This window comes from Phacochoerus africanus, chromosome 12 (genome assembly GCF_016906955.1).
Source record: "Phacochoerus africanus isolate WHEZ1 chromosome 12, ROS_Pafr_v1, whole genome shotgun sequence".
NCBI classification, from domain to species: Eukaryota; Metazoa; Chordata; class Mammalia; order Artiodactyla; family Suidae; genus Phacochoerus; species Phacochoerus africanus.
Window position 1 is genome coordinate 11,699,647 of NC_062555.1, and position 19,472 is coordinate 11,719,118.

General features: G+C 39.4%; 1 protein-coding gene across 1 annotated transcript in view; it reads right to left on the reverse strand.

Annotated features, from left to right (window-relative positions):
- The window catches only part of USH2A (usherin), an 811,661-nt gene that overhangs the window by 344,063 nt on the left and 448,126 nt on the right, over nt 1-19,472 (reverse strand). Inside the window, exon 37 of the mRNA XM_047754984.1 lies at nt 287-466. Coding sequence (XP_047610940.1) covers nt 287-466 — 180 coding nt within the window. The remainder of the gene's footprint in view (nt 1-286; nt 467-19,472) is intronic.

Consider the following 19,472-nt stretch of genomic DNA (forward strand, 5'->3'; position numbering starts at 1 on the left):
AAAGCATTTCCCAGTCTTCCCAACATGCATAAAGCAAGAGCTGTATGTACGTATACACACACACCAAGACACAGACGCAGCGTGAGATGAAAAAGTGGTCTCCATCAAACGATGTCAATAAAAGGGTCTCCATAAAACACAACCACCACCCAAACAACCAGAAACACAACTGAGAAGTTGCAAAAAAAAATAATAATAATTCTAACAATAAGCCAGGTGTTCCATGGAGACTTGGTTCTGGGGCGTTTACATACATTTAGACAGCCAGTGCTGTGCAAGGACTTACCCCCTGGCGGCATTGCAATCATTACGGGGTCACTTATCAGGCTGCCTTGGCTGTTGGAAACATTCACTTGGACAGTATAGTTAGTGAAAGGAACCAAGCCGTCGACGCGTATCCAGCCGTCGGTCTCTTCGCCCCTGTGCATGGTTTGTGTGCCGTGCAGAAGAGTGTAGTTATCGTCCGCTGATCAAAGAAGAAAATTATTTAAATGAGTACACATCTAAAGAGTCTTTTCTGCTATTATCTGAATATTCTCTTTGCTTTCTAAATACACAGCGCTCAACAGGACTATATGTCAATACTCTGACTGGCATGACATGTGTTACTATCAACGTGTGCACTTTTATTTTACTATTTTGTGAACAAAATGTTACCTGAGTTAATATCATGGTCTCTACGCTAATGTTAGGTTCTCAGTACAAAATAACTGAACTTTTTTTTTTTTTTTGGCTTTTCTAGGGCTGTTCCCGTGGCATATGGAGATTTTTCAGGCCAGGGGTCTAACTGGAGCTGTAGCCACTGGCCTACACCAGGGCCACAGCAATGCGGGATCTGAGCCGTGTCAGCAACCTACACCACAGCTCACGGCAACGCCAGATCCTTAACCCACTGAGCAAGGCCAGGGATTGAACCCGCAACCTCATGGTTCCTAGTCAGATTTGTTAGCCACTGAGCCACAAAGGGAACTCCAACTGAACAGATATTCTAAGACAGTATGAATCAAGTCACAAGTATCATGCGTATAAGTAAAAATACTCTGCAGATAAATAATCTGATCAATGGATATGTACATTGGAGGATTTTTTTTAATCCTTGAGTTTTCATTGATGCACAGACTGGAAAGAAATCACATCCTTCTCCTCCCAAACAAATGGCTCTGGATATAAAGAGGACATACAAATATACATGTCATATATTTCACTTATTACCATTTGGGTTATCTTCTGCTCATTTTGCTTGAGAGGTTAGGCTTTCTAATGAATGCCTCTTCAAATTAGAATTGGGCAGAATATCCTGAAAATATCCTTAAGAGGGATGTGAAGTAATGTGTCTCCTTCCTTCTTCTCTTTCTTTCTTTCTCTCTTTCTTTCCCTTCCTTCCTTCCCTCTTTCTTTCTTTCTTTCTTTTCCTTCCTTCCCTCCCCCCTTCCTTCTTTCTTTTCTTTTCTTTTCTTTTCTTTCTTTCTTTCTTTCTTTCTTTCTTTCTTTCTTTCTTTCTTTCTTTCTTTCTTTCTTTCTTTCTTTCTTTCTTTCTTTTCTTCCTTCCTTCCTTCCTTCCTTCCTTCCTTCCTTCCTTCCTTCCTTCCTTCCTTCTTTCTTTCTTTCCTATTTACAGCTGCTGCTGTGGCATATGAAGTTCCTAGGCTAGAAGTCGAAACGGAGCTATACCTGGGGTACATGCAAGAGCCACAGCAACACTGGATCCTTTAACCCACTGTACTGGGCTGGGGATCGAACCCATGACTCCACGGCAACCTGAGCTGCTGTAGTCAGGTTCTTAATCCACTGCGCCATGGCAGGAACTCCACAAAGATCTATTTCTTAGCTCTATGGGAAAATGCAGCAGCCGCCTAACTATATATAAGGATCATCTTCAATGGGGTGTCATGGGGACCCACCATCCTTCCAAAACTTTAGCAAACACTTTCTCAAATCTTAGCATGTCTAGGATATAGGAAAATATGGCTGGCTGATCACATTGTGTTATCTTCCTCTTCTATGCAACTGGGTTACATTCGAGGTTGAGAACAGTTAGCAATTAGGCTTGAAATAAGAATAGGGCTACAACTGAAAACTATGTTATAAAACTAAGTTATTCCACTTGTTATGTTAGATGCTTTCCTGAAAAGTTTCCATGGGGAAAATCTCTCAAACTATTACTTTATTTAGTAAAATTTAGTTATACTTACTCTTAAAACACAGGAAAAAAGAATGATTAAGAAGAGTGATAATTAACTAGGTCCCATTTCTTTATTTTTGTTTTTACTGTCATTACTCTAGGAGGTGGGTCTGAAAAGATATTGCTGTTTATGTCAGAGAGCATTTGGCCTCTGTTTTCTGCTAAGAGTTTCATAGCATACGGTCTTACATTTAGGTCTTAAAAGGCTTTGCACAGCAAAGGAAACCATAAAGAAAACAAAACGACAACCTACATAATGGGAGAAAATATTTGCAAATGAAGCAACTGACAAGGGATTAATCTCCAAAATATATAAACACCTCCTGTAGCTCAATATAAAAAAATAAATAAATAAAAAGTGGGCAAAAGATCTAAATAGACGTTTCTCCAAGGAAGACATATAGATGACCAAAAAACACATGAGGAGCTGCTCAGCATCACTAATTATTAGAGAAATGGAAATCAAAACTACTATGAGGTACTTACTACCTTCCACCAGCCAAAACGGCCATCATCGAAAAGTCTACAATAATAAATGCTGGAAGAGGGTGTGGAGAAAAGGGAACTCTCCTACACTGTTGGTGGGCATGTAAATTGGTACAACCACTATGGAAAACACTATGGAGGCTCCTCAAAAAACTAAAAACAGAATTAACGTAGACTCCGGCAATCAAACTCCTGGGCATCTATCCAGAGAACACCATAATTCGAAAAGATATATGCACCCTGATGCTCACTGCAGCACTATTTACAAAGGCAAGACATAGAAGGAACCTAAATGTCCATCAAAAGAGGAATGGATAAAGAAGATGTGGCACATATATATACAATGGAATATTACTCAGCCATAAAAAGAATGAAATGCCCTTTGCAGCAACATGGATGGACCTAGAAGCTATCATACGAAGTGAAGCTAGTCAGACAGTGAAAGACAAACATCTTAGGACATCACTTATATGTGGAATCCAAAAAAGTATATAAATGAACTTATTTGCAGAACAGAAACAGATCCACAGACTTTGGAAAACTTACAGTTACCAAAAGGGACAGGAGATGGGGGGAGGGATGGACTTGGGGTCTGGGATTGGCATATGCACATGGAGGTCTGTGGAATATGACTGATCAATAGAAACCTGCTGTATAGTGCGGAGAACTCTACCCAGTATTCTGTGGTCATCTATGTTGGAAAAGAATCCGAGAGAGAGTGGATATGTGGATATGCCTATGACTGGGTCACTTTGCTGTACAGCAGAAATTATCTATACTTCAAAAAAACTTAAAAAACAAAACAAAGTGGGTGACATTTATTTAAAATTAACTTGTAAATTAACTATACTTCAAAAAAACCTAAAAAACAAAACAAAGTGGGTGTAAATTAACTATACTTCAAAAAAACTTAAAAAACAAAACACAGTGGGTGACATTTATTTAAAATAGCCTTTTTCCTTTGCCAAAACACTTTTTACTATATGTGCCTTTGATCTTTTCCACCTAAATTCTACAAATATAGCAAGTGAATAAAAAACATATGATGTTGGATTTCAAGGGCAAAGCAAGATCTCTGGATACTGACATAATCTTTATGGATTAAATGTTTTAAGATGTAATAGATGGGAGTTCTCTTGCGTCTCCGTAGGTTAAAGATTCACCATTGTCATGGCAGTGAGTGGCTCAGATCATTGCTGTGGTATGGGTCCAATCTCTGGCCTGGAAATTTCCTCATGCCGCCAGCTTGGACATTAAAAAAAAAAGAAAAATGAAGAAAAAAAAAGTAAAAGATGGCCACATATGAAGAGTGATCTTGCACGGTGCAGTAGACAAAATTTAATAGTTGGCAAGATTTACACAGTACTGTATTTTTACAGTTTAGTAGCGGAGTATATTGCAAAGGGATGAGCTTAAATTTGGTGATGAGAGAGGTCTGGATTTGAACTTATCCTTGCCTTTCTTGAGTAGTGTGTTCTTTGTAAGTTAATTAATATTTCCAAACCTCGGGTTTTTCTTCTGTGAACTGGGGATGATAATACTCCTTCGATGGTCATGTTATTATGAAGGTTAAGTGAGATTTCTTTACAACAGATATTCATTAACAGCTGCCTAGAATGCTACTGTTCCTGTTGTAATCTGTACCACTGATACCTCCCAAATATTCAGGACTAGCAAGTGATTAAGAATTATCCCACATTTTACTTTCTCCATCACCTACCTGCTATATTCCCTCCTACCTCCACCCAACACCATATTCTTTCTTTTTTGAATTTCCCCAATACATTATTATTTTTTTTGTACTGTACAGCATGGTGACCCAGTTACACATACATGTATACATTCTTTTTCCTCACATTATCCCACCTATGTATTCTCAAAGTTCTAAGGTCTTTCAATTAATAAAACAACATCAAACTCAGTCACTACCGCTGGGCCATTTTCCATCAGGGTGTATTTCAAACTCTAAAACTGATAAAGATCAAGTGATGAAAAGAGGAGCTCATATCTAGTTGTGAGAATTCTCATAAAATGTGGGTAAGGCAGATAAATGCTTTAAAGATATGCAAAAATTTTTACAAAGATATTTATAATGCCAGGTTGGAGAGTTCAGCTGAAATTTTTATTGGTTCAAAATATAGAAGTATGTTATGTGTTTCCCATGAGCAGAAGAAATTCCTAGTTTGTATAAGAATTTATTACTCTAAACTTGAAATTGGCATATCCAAAGGAGTGATTTGTCCGAAAGAAAATAAATGGTACTTATGGGCTAAAACATGAGACCAATAATTTCTATGCAATTTTAGGAACATGATAAAGACATATTCACAGCTTAAGAATGGTCTAAAGTTGGCAAAATGAAAATAGACAACATAGCTATATGTGTGTAACACATATTAAGAAGTTCTGAAACCTACCAACAAGCTGTTGGTGATTTCCTAATGCATCGAAAGGACATTTCCAAATTACGCTTTGCTGGCTTTCATAGATGCTTTACGACCGGGAGCTCCAACAGCAGGCAGAGGGTAGACTTTGCTAGGTGCTGATGAGATTGTGCCCTAAACCAGTAAGACAGAGTTGCCACACTCAGGAAACTTGATGAAGATGAGCATGAATCCCTCCGAACCACTGCCTAAGAAAACACTCCATTATCTGCATGTGAAGATCCTCACAAGTTCCCATCTCATCTGTCTCTTCGAAAGTCTCTTCAGTTACAGCTGAAACACCACTGCTTCTGTCACATGAGCAGCTGTAAAATTTCAAAAAGGTCAGCGTCCCCTGTGACAGGCCCTATTGCTTCTAAAGCAGCATAAGTGTGCACGTCTTACAAAAGATGGCAAACTGCAAAACATCAATGAAAAGTGTAACAATAAGCCAAGAGAATATGGTTTTATGACTTTCACGTGGATACACCTGTAAGCTCGAGGAGTTAACATCTCTGATGATAATCTTGGTGAGGTTTTTTTTCCTTTTTTTCCCCTTGTGTTTTGTTTGTTTGTCCGGGAAGCAAATTTCTAGCTGTAAAACAAACACTATTGCCAGCTTTGAAAATGGCATGGCAGGGGAAATATATTAAGTACCACTTTATTCGAAGTTTCCCAGATAACATTAATACATGGTAATTATACAATTAGTTGTAACATTAAGTCCTAGTTATAGAACAATGATTACTCAGTAATTATAAGAAGTATATAATTACTGAATAATTATGAGAAGTATGCAATTACATAACCATTTCGTTCAGCTCAAAAAAAAAAAAAAAAAAGAACTTGTACATTTCCAAGAACCATGCAGCTGAGTGAGTTTAATGTTCTCTCCTCTCGACTCACATTCAGCTCAGTTCACAGACCCAGAGCAGCCACACAGGGGTTCAGCCCTCCAGGAAGCTTAACAATCTCCAGCTTCAAAACCAAAACAAGAGCTGGAGATTTCAGCTCTGCCTGACCTCTCTTTCTTCCTCTGCACTTTACCGACTTGGGCTTCTAGATATTGGGGCGGGGGGGGGGAGGGACATCTTAAAATCGCAGGTCTTCCAGTCCCCCCTCTTAAGAACTTCCTGGTTTACTACTTTTCACTGCATCTACTTTGTTCTCCGTGGGCTGGAAAAGGCAGCCCTGTTGGTTCAGCCTCAAGCATCAAACTAGAAAAGGCTAAAAGGACAAGCAGTTCCTATCCCAGGTGACCAGTCCTGCCTGGTCTTCGCGGTGCTGACCCTATTTGTGCCAGCCTGGGTAAGAGTCTGTGTTCTGGATACACAACTCCCCGTCACTCCCCAGGCACTGCGCGTTTGAACTGGAGGCCCCCTCATCCACCTTCTTTGGCTGTGGTCTGTGCCATCGGGCTGGAACTGGGGCTTGCACTCAACTCTTTGCACAATGGGATCGTCTCGACCCGAGGTCCAGGGCTCCCCAGGTCAAAATCTCCTGGGGCTACTTCCTAGATATTCACACACCGGAATTCCACCCCACACCTCCTAATGGAGACTATCAGAGAGTGTTGGCAACCGCAGAGTGATTCTGCTTGGGCACCCGCGACTACTGATTTTCGGGTTATTTAATCCATGTTCTTTTTTGGCCCTGCCCACACTGTGTGGAAGTTCCCGGGCCAGGGATCAAACCCTCATGTTAGCTGCAACCCAAGCAGCTGTGACAACCTCTGTATCCTTAACCTGCTGAGCTACCGGGACTCCAAGAATTTCTGAATGAAATGTCTCTATCTCTTTCTCCACTGAAGATGCAAGAGATTTCTTTGCACATTGGCCAATATCATGCATCATAAGAAAAAAAAAAACCATTTTATATAGATGACATAATATTTTAACGTAAACACCTAGATGCTGTTTCAGGAAATTCCACATTCTAACAGATTCCCCAGAAGATTAATTCATTCAGTCCCACTTTTCTATTTTATTTTGAAGAAAAAAAGTGTTAAATGAAGAGACAATCAAAATAAGTCTCATATGCCCAACAGATTTCACACGTAAGGAAACTTCCCTTCAGCTTCAGATATGGAGACCTGCTAAAATGGTAACAACGTGACTGCCAATTTCTCCGGCTAACATCTTATTTCTTAACCAGTCTTACTTGCTGAGAGGGAGGATGGTGTCTATTTTCTATGCAATTCATTTTTTCAAGCAAACCCCCAGTGTAAATAGATATTTTCATGTGTATGAATCAGAGGTGTGCAAATGAGGGCTGTTCTGGGAATTTTGTCCCATGGGGATTCTCTAGATTGAAGTCACATAAATGGGTATCCTTTCCCATTCTGGTTATAATCATTGTCGCAAGAATTTTAATGCACCATATATTCCATAATTTTTTTTTCCTCTGTGCTGTACTGCTCTGACCTTTTCAATATTCTATAATTTGACTGGCTGGCCGTTTCAGTTCTCTCCTTTTTACAGCCTTATTAACTTGTGGGAAAGAGGTGAGATGAACAACCAATCAGAATACATAATATTGCAAAGGTCAGCGTAGTCTTGTAAGTATCATCACACACAGAGGACTGTATGCCAGGCATTAACATCCTGATATCTTATTCATGTGACAAAGATTGTAACAAGAACAGAAAATGGCACAACATGAATCCATTCTCCTGACAAAGATTCTAATGTGGAATGACAGCGAACAAACCAAACCGATTCTTGTTACCTTGTGAGGATTTTGCATGTCAGACCTGGTCCTGTGTAAGTTCGCCTTTTTCTGAATCCAATTACACCTTAAGGAAGAGACGATGCTAACTAATTTTCCTACTTCTGGCTGCAAGGAGAAAATACTCTATGTTTCCCGGTCTCGGGGTCTCTACTTCGGGATTTTCAGGTGCACCTCAGCGTCACAGGAGGCTGCCAATCCCCAAATCAAAACACATCAGACTGCAGATCAGGGCAACACGGCAACTATCTGTCCCTTTATTTCTTCTAAGGATATTATTTCAAATTATTATACCCATGAAGCAAATGCATCTTCCAAACCTCATTATTTTAATAGAATTTACATTTACTCTGGTAGAAATCTGAGTGTATTTAAGACACAGGTAAAAAGATCCATATTCCTAATTTTTTGCCAACATAGAAAACCTTTATAGATCTCTACCTTCATAGCTGTCTTCCTCATAGGACATTTGGAAAGAGCAAAAAATAAGCAGCCTGAGAATCACTTAGGGCCCTGAGAAGGCCAGTGCTGTATTAATGCATCATGCTTCCTCGTGACTGTAATTACTCTAATGTGATTTTTAATTAGTTGTCATCTAGTAAAAGCTGTACCTCTTGGATTCCTCTTTAAAGTGGTCATTCTGCTGTTACGGCAATTGTAGTTCAAGGAATAAATACAGAGACTATTTCATCAATTCACCCAAAGGTGCTTCAGACACATTTGCCCTGAGCCTGTGCTCACACAAAAGCAGTGAGAGGTCTATAGAGGGTGAGGATCTTTGTATTTTGTTCTGTTTTGATTTGTTTTTAAATCTATGGGGAAAGGTATACCGGATATTGCACATTTATATATATATATATATAATTTTTTTTTTGGCCACACCTGGGGCATGCAGATGTTCCCAGGCCAGGGACTGAACTCTCGCCAAAGCAGTGACCTGAGCCACTGCAGTAACCATGCTGGATCCTGAAGCCACTAGGGCACCAGGGAATTGTCCCTTCTAAATATTTTAAAGACCATTTTTAAAAGGCCTTTAGAGCAGAGTTTCTTTTCATCCAGTTTGCTCGTGTACCATAGTTTCCTAAATTCTCTTAACAGCAGAAAAGAACTGTACACACAAACAGTGAATGCCGAGATTTATTATGACTGTAGTAAATGAGGGAAGTACAGTGCGTTTTTATCAACTATGTTGTATTCTGTAAAGTCAGGTTTCTGCTTGTACTTTTTTTTTTTCCTCCATTTGGACAAAGTGTTGTTTTTCCAAAAGAACAAACAACTGCCATTATCTCAACCAGCCAGGAGCTACTGGGAAAAATATGCTCGCACAGAAAGTGATATCCAGCTTCCAAACCAAACACTGGATGTGAGCTTGACTGAGCCATTAGCAGAAGATGCTGTTTCCTTTTGGAGTCATAGCAGAGCCTAACTAACCACACTGAGCCTCTAGAACCACTGGTATCAAATGGAGAGCTAACCAGGCATGGACAGCAGAAAAGAGGCTATCACCAATTTTTTTTTTTTTTTTTTTTTTGCTTTTTAGGGCCGCACCAACAGCATATGGAGGTTCCCAGGCTAGGGGTTGAATCGCAGCTACAGCTGCCGGCCTACACCACAGTCACAGCAACCCAGATCCAAGCCATGTCTGCGACCTACACCACAGCTCACTGCAATGCCGGATCATTAACCTGCTGAGTGAGGCCAGGGATCAAACCCACAACCTCATCATTCCCAGTCGCATTCGTTTTCACTGTGCCATGAATGGAACTCCTATCACCAATTCTTAGTGAAATGATTATCATCTTATTTTTAATTCTTAGATATACATATGCTTGAGAAAGACTTTCCATGGAAGGAAAGCATGCATTTTTGGCAGCTCAGTACTTGGGTGAGAATTATGTCACGTTTTACTGGTGATTCTATCAGCTTTATTAGCTACAGACATAGAGCCATGAATTCCTGTACTAGTTACCTATTTCTGTGTCATGATATTAGCACACACGGAGCAGCTCCAAACAACAAACACTTATCTCATAGTCCTTGTGGGTCAAGAGTCTGGGCATAACTTACTGGGTCCTTTGCTCAGGGTCTCAAAGGACTCAATCAAGGGGGTGCCCTGGACTGAAGTCCCATTTCAAGGTTCTACTAGAGGATCTCCTCCAGCCCGGGTGGGTGGTGGCAGCATTCAGTTCTTTGCAGACTGTTGGAGCTGAGGGTCTCAGTGCCTTGCTGGCTCCTGGCTGGAGGCTGCCCTCATTCCTTCCACATGGGCCTCCCTAACACGGCTGCTTCACCAAGGCCAGCAAGGGAGAGTGTCTCCTGGCAAAATGGGTTACAATCTTAGGTATCATTGTCCCACAATGAACATCCTGTTCCCTTTGGCTATAGTCTATTGGTTAAAAACAAGTCACACATTTTGACCCCAAGCGAGGGGAAGGGATTACAAAGGGTGTGAGTGCCAGGAGGAGGAGATAAATGGGTGCCATCTTAGAATCCGCGTGTGACAGGTTCTAAGCTGTGGCTAGGCATCATCTTGCTGGGAAGAGAGTTAGGATTAAATCGTGACCTTTCAAAAAAAAATTTTTTTTTCTTTTTTTTTTTAGTGCTACAGAATTGGCTTGCCAAAATACCTAACAACATGAAAACATTAGAACGAAAATAATAACATTAACTGACACAGCTGAAGGAAGACCTTGGCACAAATACAAAGGATAAGGAACAAATGAATGGTGCTGACTTCCAAATCTCACAGGTGAAGAAAGATGTGGGAAATTCATATTCATCATATAGCACTGTTCCTAACTTTGCTCCTGGAGGAAGACATATAAACCAAGCACTCCTCTCCAATATCAAAGGAAATCAACTTGAGTCCAGTCTTCCGAGACAGGAAGAGTGGTCGAGACTGGCCACCTGCTAACTTTGCTGAGTTGGGGGAAGAAGCCACTGGTCCCAGGAGTGGGAGATTCATGTGCATCAACAAAGAGGGTGCTGCTTCCAAGGACGTTTAAGGGAACATCAGACAAGACAGAGAGACTCGATCCCCTAGAATTCTGCCAAATGCATCCCACCATATCATCTACTTCACTCTCATCCCCCCACCTCCACTCCAAGCCTACACACAAGGACGTGAAGAGCAACACACAGTTCTCCAAGTTTAGTTTGAGGGCAGACCAACCAGCACCAGAAAGAAAAGACACAGGCCAAGTTCAGAACAAATGAAAAGTCTGGACAGAGCTGCCCACGCGAAGCACAAGCAAGATGCAAGTGAAGGAAGAATGACTAAAGATGTGTACACACAGTCAAAAGGAAAGAAAGGATCCCAGCATAAAACAACAAATTAACCTCACGGCTCCAGGGGAAAAATGATACACATCCCTTATTAGATGCAAAAGGATATTACAGCACTCAAGAAACAAATAGGAAATTAGAAAAAAAACTCACAAAATCCTTAATAAACAAGCTAGAAAAAGCAAAAAGCGGAATAGGAACAGCTAACAGCTACCTCGAAAGAAAGAAAGTATCATCATGATCAGTGAGTTGCAAAAAAGATCAAGAAATTGTATCAATAATATATCAAAAGAGGAGATGGAGAAACAAGATGATCAGAAATACAATTTAATTATTTTTGGCAAATGAAAGGAGAGCTGAAGGTCATGTGGGCACTTGACCACAAGGTTGCCAGCTGGAGCCTCCCATCTAGGAACCAAGAAGCAGAATGAAGCAAAGCCATGCATGGCTCCAGGTCAACGAGGGTTACTCCTCCACGTCTCTAGAATTGCTGAGAATGCAGAAGCAGAGCGGCAGTTGCCCGTGGCTCCTGAGTGGTGGTGCTGCTGCCCGTGGGGTGTCCTTGTTTATGAAACTCACTTGAGGCAAAGCTTGTCTGGGCCAAGGTATTTACAGTTTCTGTACGAGTCTGACTCCATTGCTTTCCTGTCCACTTATTTCCATATTTTTATTTTTGGGCCATGTTTATAGCGTGTGGAAGTACCCAGGCCAGGGATGGAAGCTGTGCCACAGCAGTGACCAAGGCTGCTGCAGTGACAACGTGGATCCTTAGCCCGCTGCACCACAACAGAACTCCTCTGGTCCAGTTTTTAAACTGCTCAGGTCCTTTACAATAATTCATTCTTGCTGTAATTAACCAGATTTGTTCCTGTGGCTTGTTCCTAAGAAACTACTCATGAATTGAAAAAGTCTGACATGTTATCATTTCTTAACATTGGTTATTTATACGTAGTGGGATTTTAGTGAATGCCATTTTTCCATATGACATGAATTTTTAAGTGAGCATGCATAATTTTTGTGAGATCGAGAGAAGCATGAGATGGTTGGAAACATCTAAGGAAAATATTTAAATTTATAAATAAATTACAATAAAACTAGGGATCCACAATCTACAGCCTACAGCCCAAATTTGGCTAGCAGCCTGTTTGTGTAAATAAAGTTTTATTAGAACATAGACAGTTATACTTCTAGGTATTCAGGTTACAACTGCACAATTAAGTAATTATGGTAGAGACCACGTTGCCCATAACATCTAAAATGTTTACTATGTGGCTCTGTACTGAAAAAGTGACCCACCTTCTGAATTAAACAATTAAAATGACACCCTCTTGAAAATGGTCTGTCTTCCTGCATAAAGAGAGCCATTTCCAATGTTAAGATTCATTTTCTTGACTCAACTCTTTTTAAAGAATTGAACAGGGTATTTTGGAAAGAGCACAGTATCAGTGGAGCCCTATCTTACATCTCTGCACTGTAGTGTCATTAGTGCTTTGAATGTTTTTCCCTATTCAGCGCTTCTAAATGCAAATTACTGAAAAGGGAAAAAATGCAGGAAGAACATATGTTAAACAAAGCAGCTAATTCCTCAGGCCCAGGAAGTTTGCCAGTGGAAATCCAAGTTCCTGGCTTTGACTGGTGGTAACCATTGTTCTAAAGGCTTAATAAAAGTAACTAAGGGAGTTCCTGTCGTGGCGCAGTGGTTAACGAATCCGACTAGGAACCATGAGGTTGCGGGTTTGGTCCCTGCCCTTGCTCAGTGGGTTAACGATCCGGCGTTGCTGTGAGCTGTGGTGTAGGTTGCAGACGCGGCTCGGATCCTGTGTTGCTGTGGCTCTGGCGTAGGCCGGTGGCTACAGCTCCGATTCAACCCCTAGCCTGGGAACCTCCATATGCCGCGGGAGCAGAGCGGCCCAAGAAACAGCAAAAAGACAACAACAACAAAAAAAAGTAACTAAGGACTATGGATGGACTGGGAGGGCATTCTGCTAAGTGAAATACGTCAGAGAAAGACAAATCCTATACAATATCACTTATATGTGGGATGTAAAAAATATAATGAAATAGTGATTACGGCAAAAAAAGAAGCAGACTCAAAGATACAGAGAACAAACAAGTAGTTACCACTTGGCGGGGAGGGGCACTTTGGAGTGGGGAGCACAGATATAAACTATTGGGTTTATAGGCTCAAGGATGTACTGTACAACATGGGGAATATAGCCAATATTGTGTAATAACTATAATGGAAAGCAACCTTTAAAAATCATATAAAAATAAAAAAGTAAAAAGACTAAGTTAAGAGTAATTCATGGTTGCTTAGAAGAAAGAAGGATGGTTTACTTCTTCGACTGCTTCTGAAAGACTTTGTTAACCTTCTAGAGTTATATTCCTTCCAGAGGTAACTTGCCAGACATGAAACACCCCCTTCCTACAAATCTTAATGAAAAAAGTGAATGGCTAAATAAAGCTAAAATATTCACTGAAAGAAGCAATGCAGTGTTAGTATTGCCTTGGACTTTAAAGAAATAGTCTGATTGCCTTTGTCTACATATAAGAAAATAAGTTACAAAATGGTTTAATCGTGTCCACGCAAAAATCTGGCTTAAGAACAAAGAACAGGTGGCTAGAGTCAGAGCAAGACGACTATAATGTGGTACCATGAGTCCCAAAATAAGCATTCAATATGTAAAGGATCATAAGATATAAATTTGTTTGCAAAGCAAAGAGAGTTTGATATATAATAGTTGCCCTCTTGAGCAACAACTTAATCAATTTTGTTCCCTAATTTAAAGCTGAACTGTTTTTCCCTTTTAAGGTCCCCCAGATGGTGGCTTTCCAGCCTGGATGATTATAGAAATGAAAAGAACCAGCTCAAGTTCCTTCGAAGGCGTTTTATTCACCCTTTTTTCTATTGTTAACTACTTAGCGTGGTTCAGCGATAAAATAAACGTGTGAAAGGAGGAAACATCTCTGTCATGACAAATAGTTAATCCCTTCCCTAGGGCCGTCTGAGCATACAGTTTATAGCTACCAATAGTATTGATGGTTTGCTTTTTAAATAAAGAATAAAGTTATTTTAAAACATATTTCGTCTCAAGGAAAATACTCAGAAATTTGAACAATTTATTATGGTTACATATTTTAATTCTTTATCTTCTAATCCTTGCTCATTTCTTAGGCTCCCATTGTCCGCACATGAATGAAGATTATTATCTGCTTTTTAAACACGTTCATAACTCATAGATGCCAATACTAATATTCAGTTCTTCGGGAGATGATCAGAAAGAAACTGGCTCAACAGCAGACCTGGAGATCGCCAATCCATAATCAAATATCTAGATTGATTGTGTCACTTGCACTGCTATTGATTTCAATTCGAGTCGCTCACCCAAGGGAATAATAAAAATGTGGAATAAAACTGATTTATGAGAACAAAATAAATCCTTTTGTGAGTGGTAATGAATTGGTACTATTTAACCCTTTCAATCACAGAGTGAAAAAACTATTTATTTTTTAAGAATGCTGAGCTAGCTGAAAGAAGTCATATCAGAAATGCCAATACTGCCAAGTGCCATTACAAGATGTTGTAATGCTGGCAAAGAAATGCTGCCCTAGCTTTGATGGAAGGCGTCATTTGACATACGACATTCTTCTAGTTTTCCTGGGCCAACTTCTACGTGTCATCACAAATGATGGACCTGTAGAGCCAAAGTATTATGGAATCACTCGATAAATGTTTATCGTACTTATTTACATGATTTATAAGACAGCTGAGAAAAAAGAGTGAACAGGGAGGCACATGAACTACACTTAACTTTTTTTCTCTTAATGTCGATATTCTGTATTTTACTCAAAACTTACTATATGACCGTTAAACTGAAGGTTCTTTGCAGGAGCACAGGAATATGCAGGTGGCACAGATTTTAGGGTAATTAAGGCACATACGTACATTTGCCTTCAAGAAAATTAAAGGACCTAGAAAAAAACGAGATGATCTGCCTGTAGAACCAAAGCAACACTCTGATTCCATCGATTGAGCCCATCGGCCAACCCGCTGGCTTACTGAGAGGAGAAACAGCTCATGTTCTTTGAAATCCAGTAGACAAAACATTCCCCATACTTTGGCATTGATTAACTTTTAACTTTTCCATGTAGCTGATATCCTATACACGTGCTAAACCTACGCCATCCAATATGGTAGCCACTACGTCCATGTGGTTACTGAGCGTTTGAAATATGGCTAGTACAGCTGAGGAAATGACTTTCTAATTTGGCTTAATTTTAAAAGCTGATAATTGAGTCACTGGAAAAAATTTTAATATGTTGGTGAGTCTATTTTTTATTTATTTATTTATTTTTGTCTTTTTTTTTTTTTTTTTTTTTTTGCTATTTCTTTGGGCTGCTCCCTCGGCATATGGAGGTTCCCAGGCTAGGGGTCTAATCGGAGCTGTAGCCACCGGCCTACGCCACAGCCACAGCAACACGGGATCTGAGCTGCGTCTGCAACCTACACCACAGCTCACAGCAACGCCGGATCCTTAACCCACTGAGCAAGGCCAGGGACGGAACCCGCAACCTCATGGTTCCTAGTCGGATTTGTTAACCACTGAGCCACGATGGGAACTCCGAGTCTATTTTTTAAATGGAAAACCTTATGAAATCTAAATGCAGATGAATTATTTCTGATAAAAATTGTGATCGAAGTTGAAGGGCCCTATAAGTACAAAATATACACATTGACTTAGAATAAAAAGAAAAATACAGTGTCTCATTTGAGATATCTCTAAGATTTTGATTACATGTTGTGGTGATAATATTTGGGGTAGATTAGTTCACAAAAGATATACTACTCAATTAGATGCAACTGTTTATTTTACTCTTTTTTAATGTGCCTATTAGAAAACTCAAACTAACATAAATACTTTATTATGCCTACTGGACTGTCCTGAAATGCTAAAGGGAAAATTAAAATGCAGGTCCATTTTGAAGAAATCCTTATGTTCCAAGATCAACCTACGCACAGAATGAAGGTGAAACTTTTATTCGTAGAATGCACAGATTCTGTTTAATACATCGCACTGAATTCACAGCCCTAAGAAAGCTAATTTCTGAACTACTTGGAAGGGACTTCTTTAAGGGGTGAATTGATTTGTTATCAGCTCTGTCAATTCGGCTTGTACTGCCATGGTGTTTAATGAAACTATATGAAGGTAACTATTTATCTTCACTGGCATAAAAAGGCTTTTAAAAAAATTAATACATTTTACTATTTACAATGAAACATAATTTAATTTGGTTGGATGGCACCATAATTATTATAGCATAATAACTTTTTCTAATATGATAACTTTTGCACGTAGGCCATACAGAGTAAATCATTAAACAGGAAACAGAGAGTACAAATCAAAAAGATAATCAGAAACTCTATTATCTTAAAGGAATAAATTATTAGGGAAAAGGGAAAGTGAACCGCTGTAAGTTAAAGGGATTCAAGTCAAAGCAAGATGATGATAAACAGGAATTGTAATTGGTGCTGAGCTTCAGAAAAAAGCTGGGGCCTGATGCTTTCTTTCTTTTTTTTTAGGGCCACACCAGCACATGTAAGTTCCCAGGCTAGGGGTGGAATTGGAGCTGTAGCTACTGGCCTACGCCCCGGCCACAGCAACGCTAGGTCCGGGCCCTGTTTGCGACCTATACCACATCTCACTGCAATGCCGGATCCTTAACCCACTGAGGGAAGACAGGGACTGAACCCAAGTCCTCATGGATACTAGTCGGGCTCCTTATCTCAGAACCACAGCAGGAACTCCTAAAGTCCGCTATTTTCGAAAACGTGCCAATCCTTTTGGTATAAGATGACACAAGTGACAAACTCTCTCCTCTTGTTTCTCTTGGCTTCATTCACTCCTTCTGTACCTGACTATAAAAGAAACACTTGTTTGCTGTAAATTTTAAGATTATTATCAGACACTGTGACGAGAAAAACTAAAATTGTCTAAACATCTCAAGATAATTGTTACCATGTTAATATTTTGATGTACCCCTTTTTATGTTTATACGTACACAAATATATGATAATTCACATTTGTAGAAATTTCTAATACTCATTGTTTTGTACCTGAAACTAATCTATATTACTTTATTAATACATATACTTCTACATAATCTTTTTTCTTTTTTTTTTCTTTTAGGGCCACACCTATGGCATATGGAGGTTCCCAGGCTGGGGTCCAATCAGAGCTATAGCTGCCGGGCTACGCCACAGCCATAGCAATACCAGATCCGAGCTGCATCTGCGAGCTACACCACAGCTCATGACCCACTGAGTGAGGCTAGGGGTCGAACCTGCAAGCTCATGGTTCCTAGTTGGATTTGTTTCCGCTGCGCCACGACAGGAACTCCTATATCATCTTTTTAACAAATTCACCACATTATGGTCAATGTGAATAGTTAGCCATTTTGGAACATCTTCCTCAACTTTTGTTATACAGATAAACTCTGCCAGAAACACGATTTTGCAAATATTTTTGTGTGCCTATCTAGTATATTCCATAAAAAATTCTAAGAAGGAGAACTGCTCATTTTCTATATGGGCACAAATAGATACACATATTTTAAATGGTTTATATTTACTTTATAAGCTTACTTTTTTAACTTGATGAATTTTATTACATTCATAGTTGTACAACGGTCATCACAACACAATTTTATAGCATTTCCAATCAAAACCCCAGCCCATCCCCCTATACCCCAACCTGTCTCCTTTGGAAACCATCAGTTTTTCAAAGTCTGTGACTCATTATCTATTCTGCCAAGAAGTATGTCATGTCCATTTTTTAGATTTCACATGTTAGTGATAGCATATGATGGTGTCTCACTGTCTATCTTCACTTAGCATGATAATTTCTAGGTCCATCTATGTGTTGCTGCAAATGCCATGATCTCTTTCCTTTTAACGGCTGAGTAATATTCCATTATGTATATGTACCACATCTTCTGGATCCACTCCTCTGTCTACGGGCATTTAAGTTGTTTTCCATGTCTTGACTATTGTATATAGTGCTGCAATGAACACTGGAGTACATGTATCTTTTCAAGTCATGATTTTCTCTGGATAGATGCCCAGGAGTGGGACTGCTGGATCAAATGGTAATTCTGTTTAGTTTTCTGAGGAATCTCCATGCTGGTTTCTACAGTGGTTGCATTAATTTACATTCCCACTAATAGTGTACTAGGGTTCCCTTTTCTCCACACCCTCTCCAGCATTTATTGTTTGTAGACTTGATGATGGCTATTCTGGCTGGTGTAAGGTGTTACCTCAGAGTGGTTTTGATTTGCATTTCTCTAATAATGAGTGATGCTGAACATCTTTTCATGTCTTTTTTGGCCACCTGTATGTCTTCTTTGGAGAACTGTCTGTTTAGATCTTCTTCCCATTTTTTGATGGGGTTGTTTGTTTTTTTGGTATTGAGCTGCAGAAGGTGTTTATAAATTTTGGGAGTTAATCCCTTGTCGGTTGATTCATTTGCAAAGATTTTCTCTCATTCTTGTCTTTTTGTTTTGTTTAGGGTTTCCTTTGCTGTGCAGAAACTTTTAAGTTCCATTTATTTTTGTTTTTCTTGTCATTACTCTAGGAGGTGGACCTGAGAAGACATTGCTGTGGTTTATGTTGGAGAGTATTTGGTCTATGTTTTCCTCTAAGAGTTTCATAGTATCCAGTCTTATATATATTTACATCTTTAATCCATTTTGAGTTTTTGTGTATGGTTAGGAAGTATTCTAATTTCATTCTTTTACATGTAGCTGTACTGGTTTTCCCAGCACCACTCATTGAAGGGACTATCTTTTCTCCATTGTACATTCTTGCCTCCTTTGTCATATTAGTTGACTGTAGGTGCATGGATTTAATTCTGGGCTTTCTGTCCTGTTCCACTGATCTATATGTCTGTTTTTGTGCCAGTACCATAAGGTTTTAATGACTATAGCTTTAAAGTATAGTCTGAAGTCAGGGAGCCTGATTCCTCCTGCTCCATTTTTCTTTTTCAGGATAGCTTTGGCTATACTGGGTGTTTTACACTTCCAAACAAATTTTAAAATATTTTGTTCTAGTTCTGTGAAAAATGTCTTTAGTAATTTGGTAGGGATTGCACTGAATCTGTAGATTGCCTTGGGTAGTGTAGTCATTTTGACAATATGATTCTTCCGATCCAAGAGCATGGTATGTCTTTCCATCTGTTTGTGTTCTGATTTCTTTAATCAGATTCTTATAGTTTTCAGAGTACAGGTATTTTGTCTCTTTGGGTAGGTTTATTCCTAGGTAGTTTATTCTTTTTGATGTGATAGCAAATGGGATTGTTTCCCTAATTTCTCTT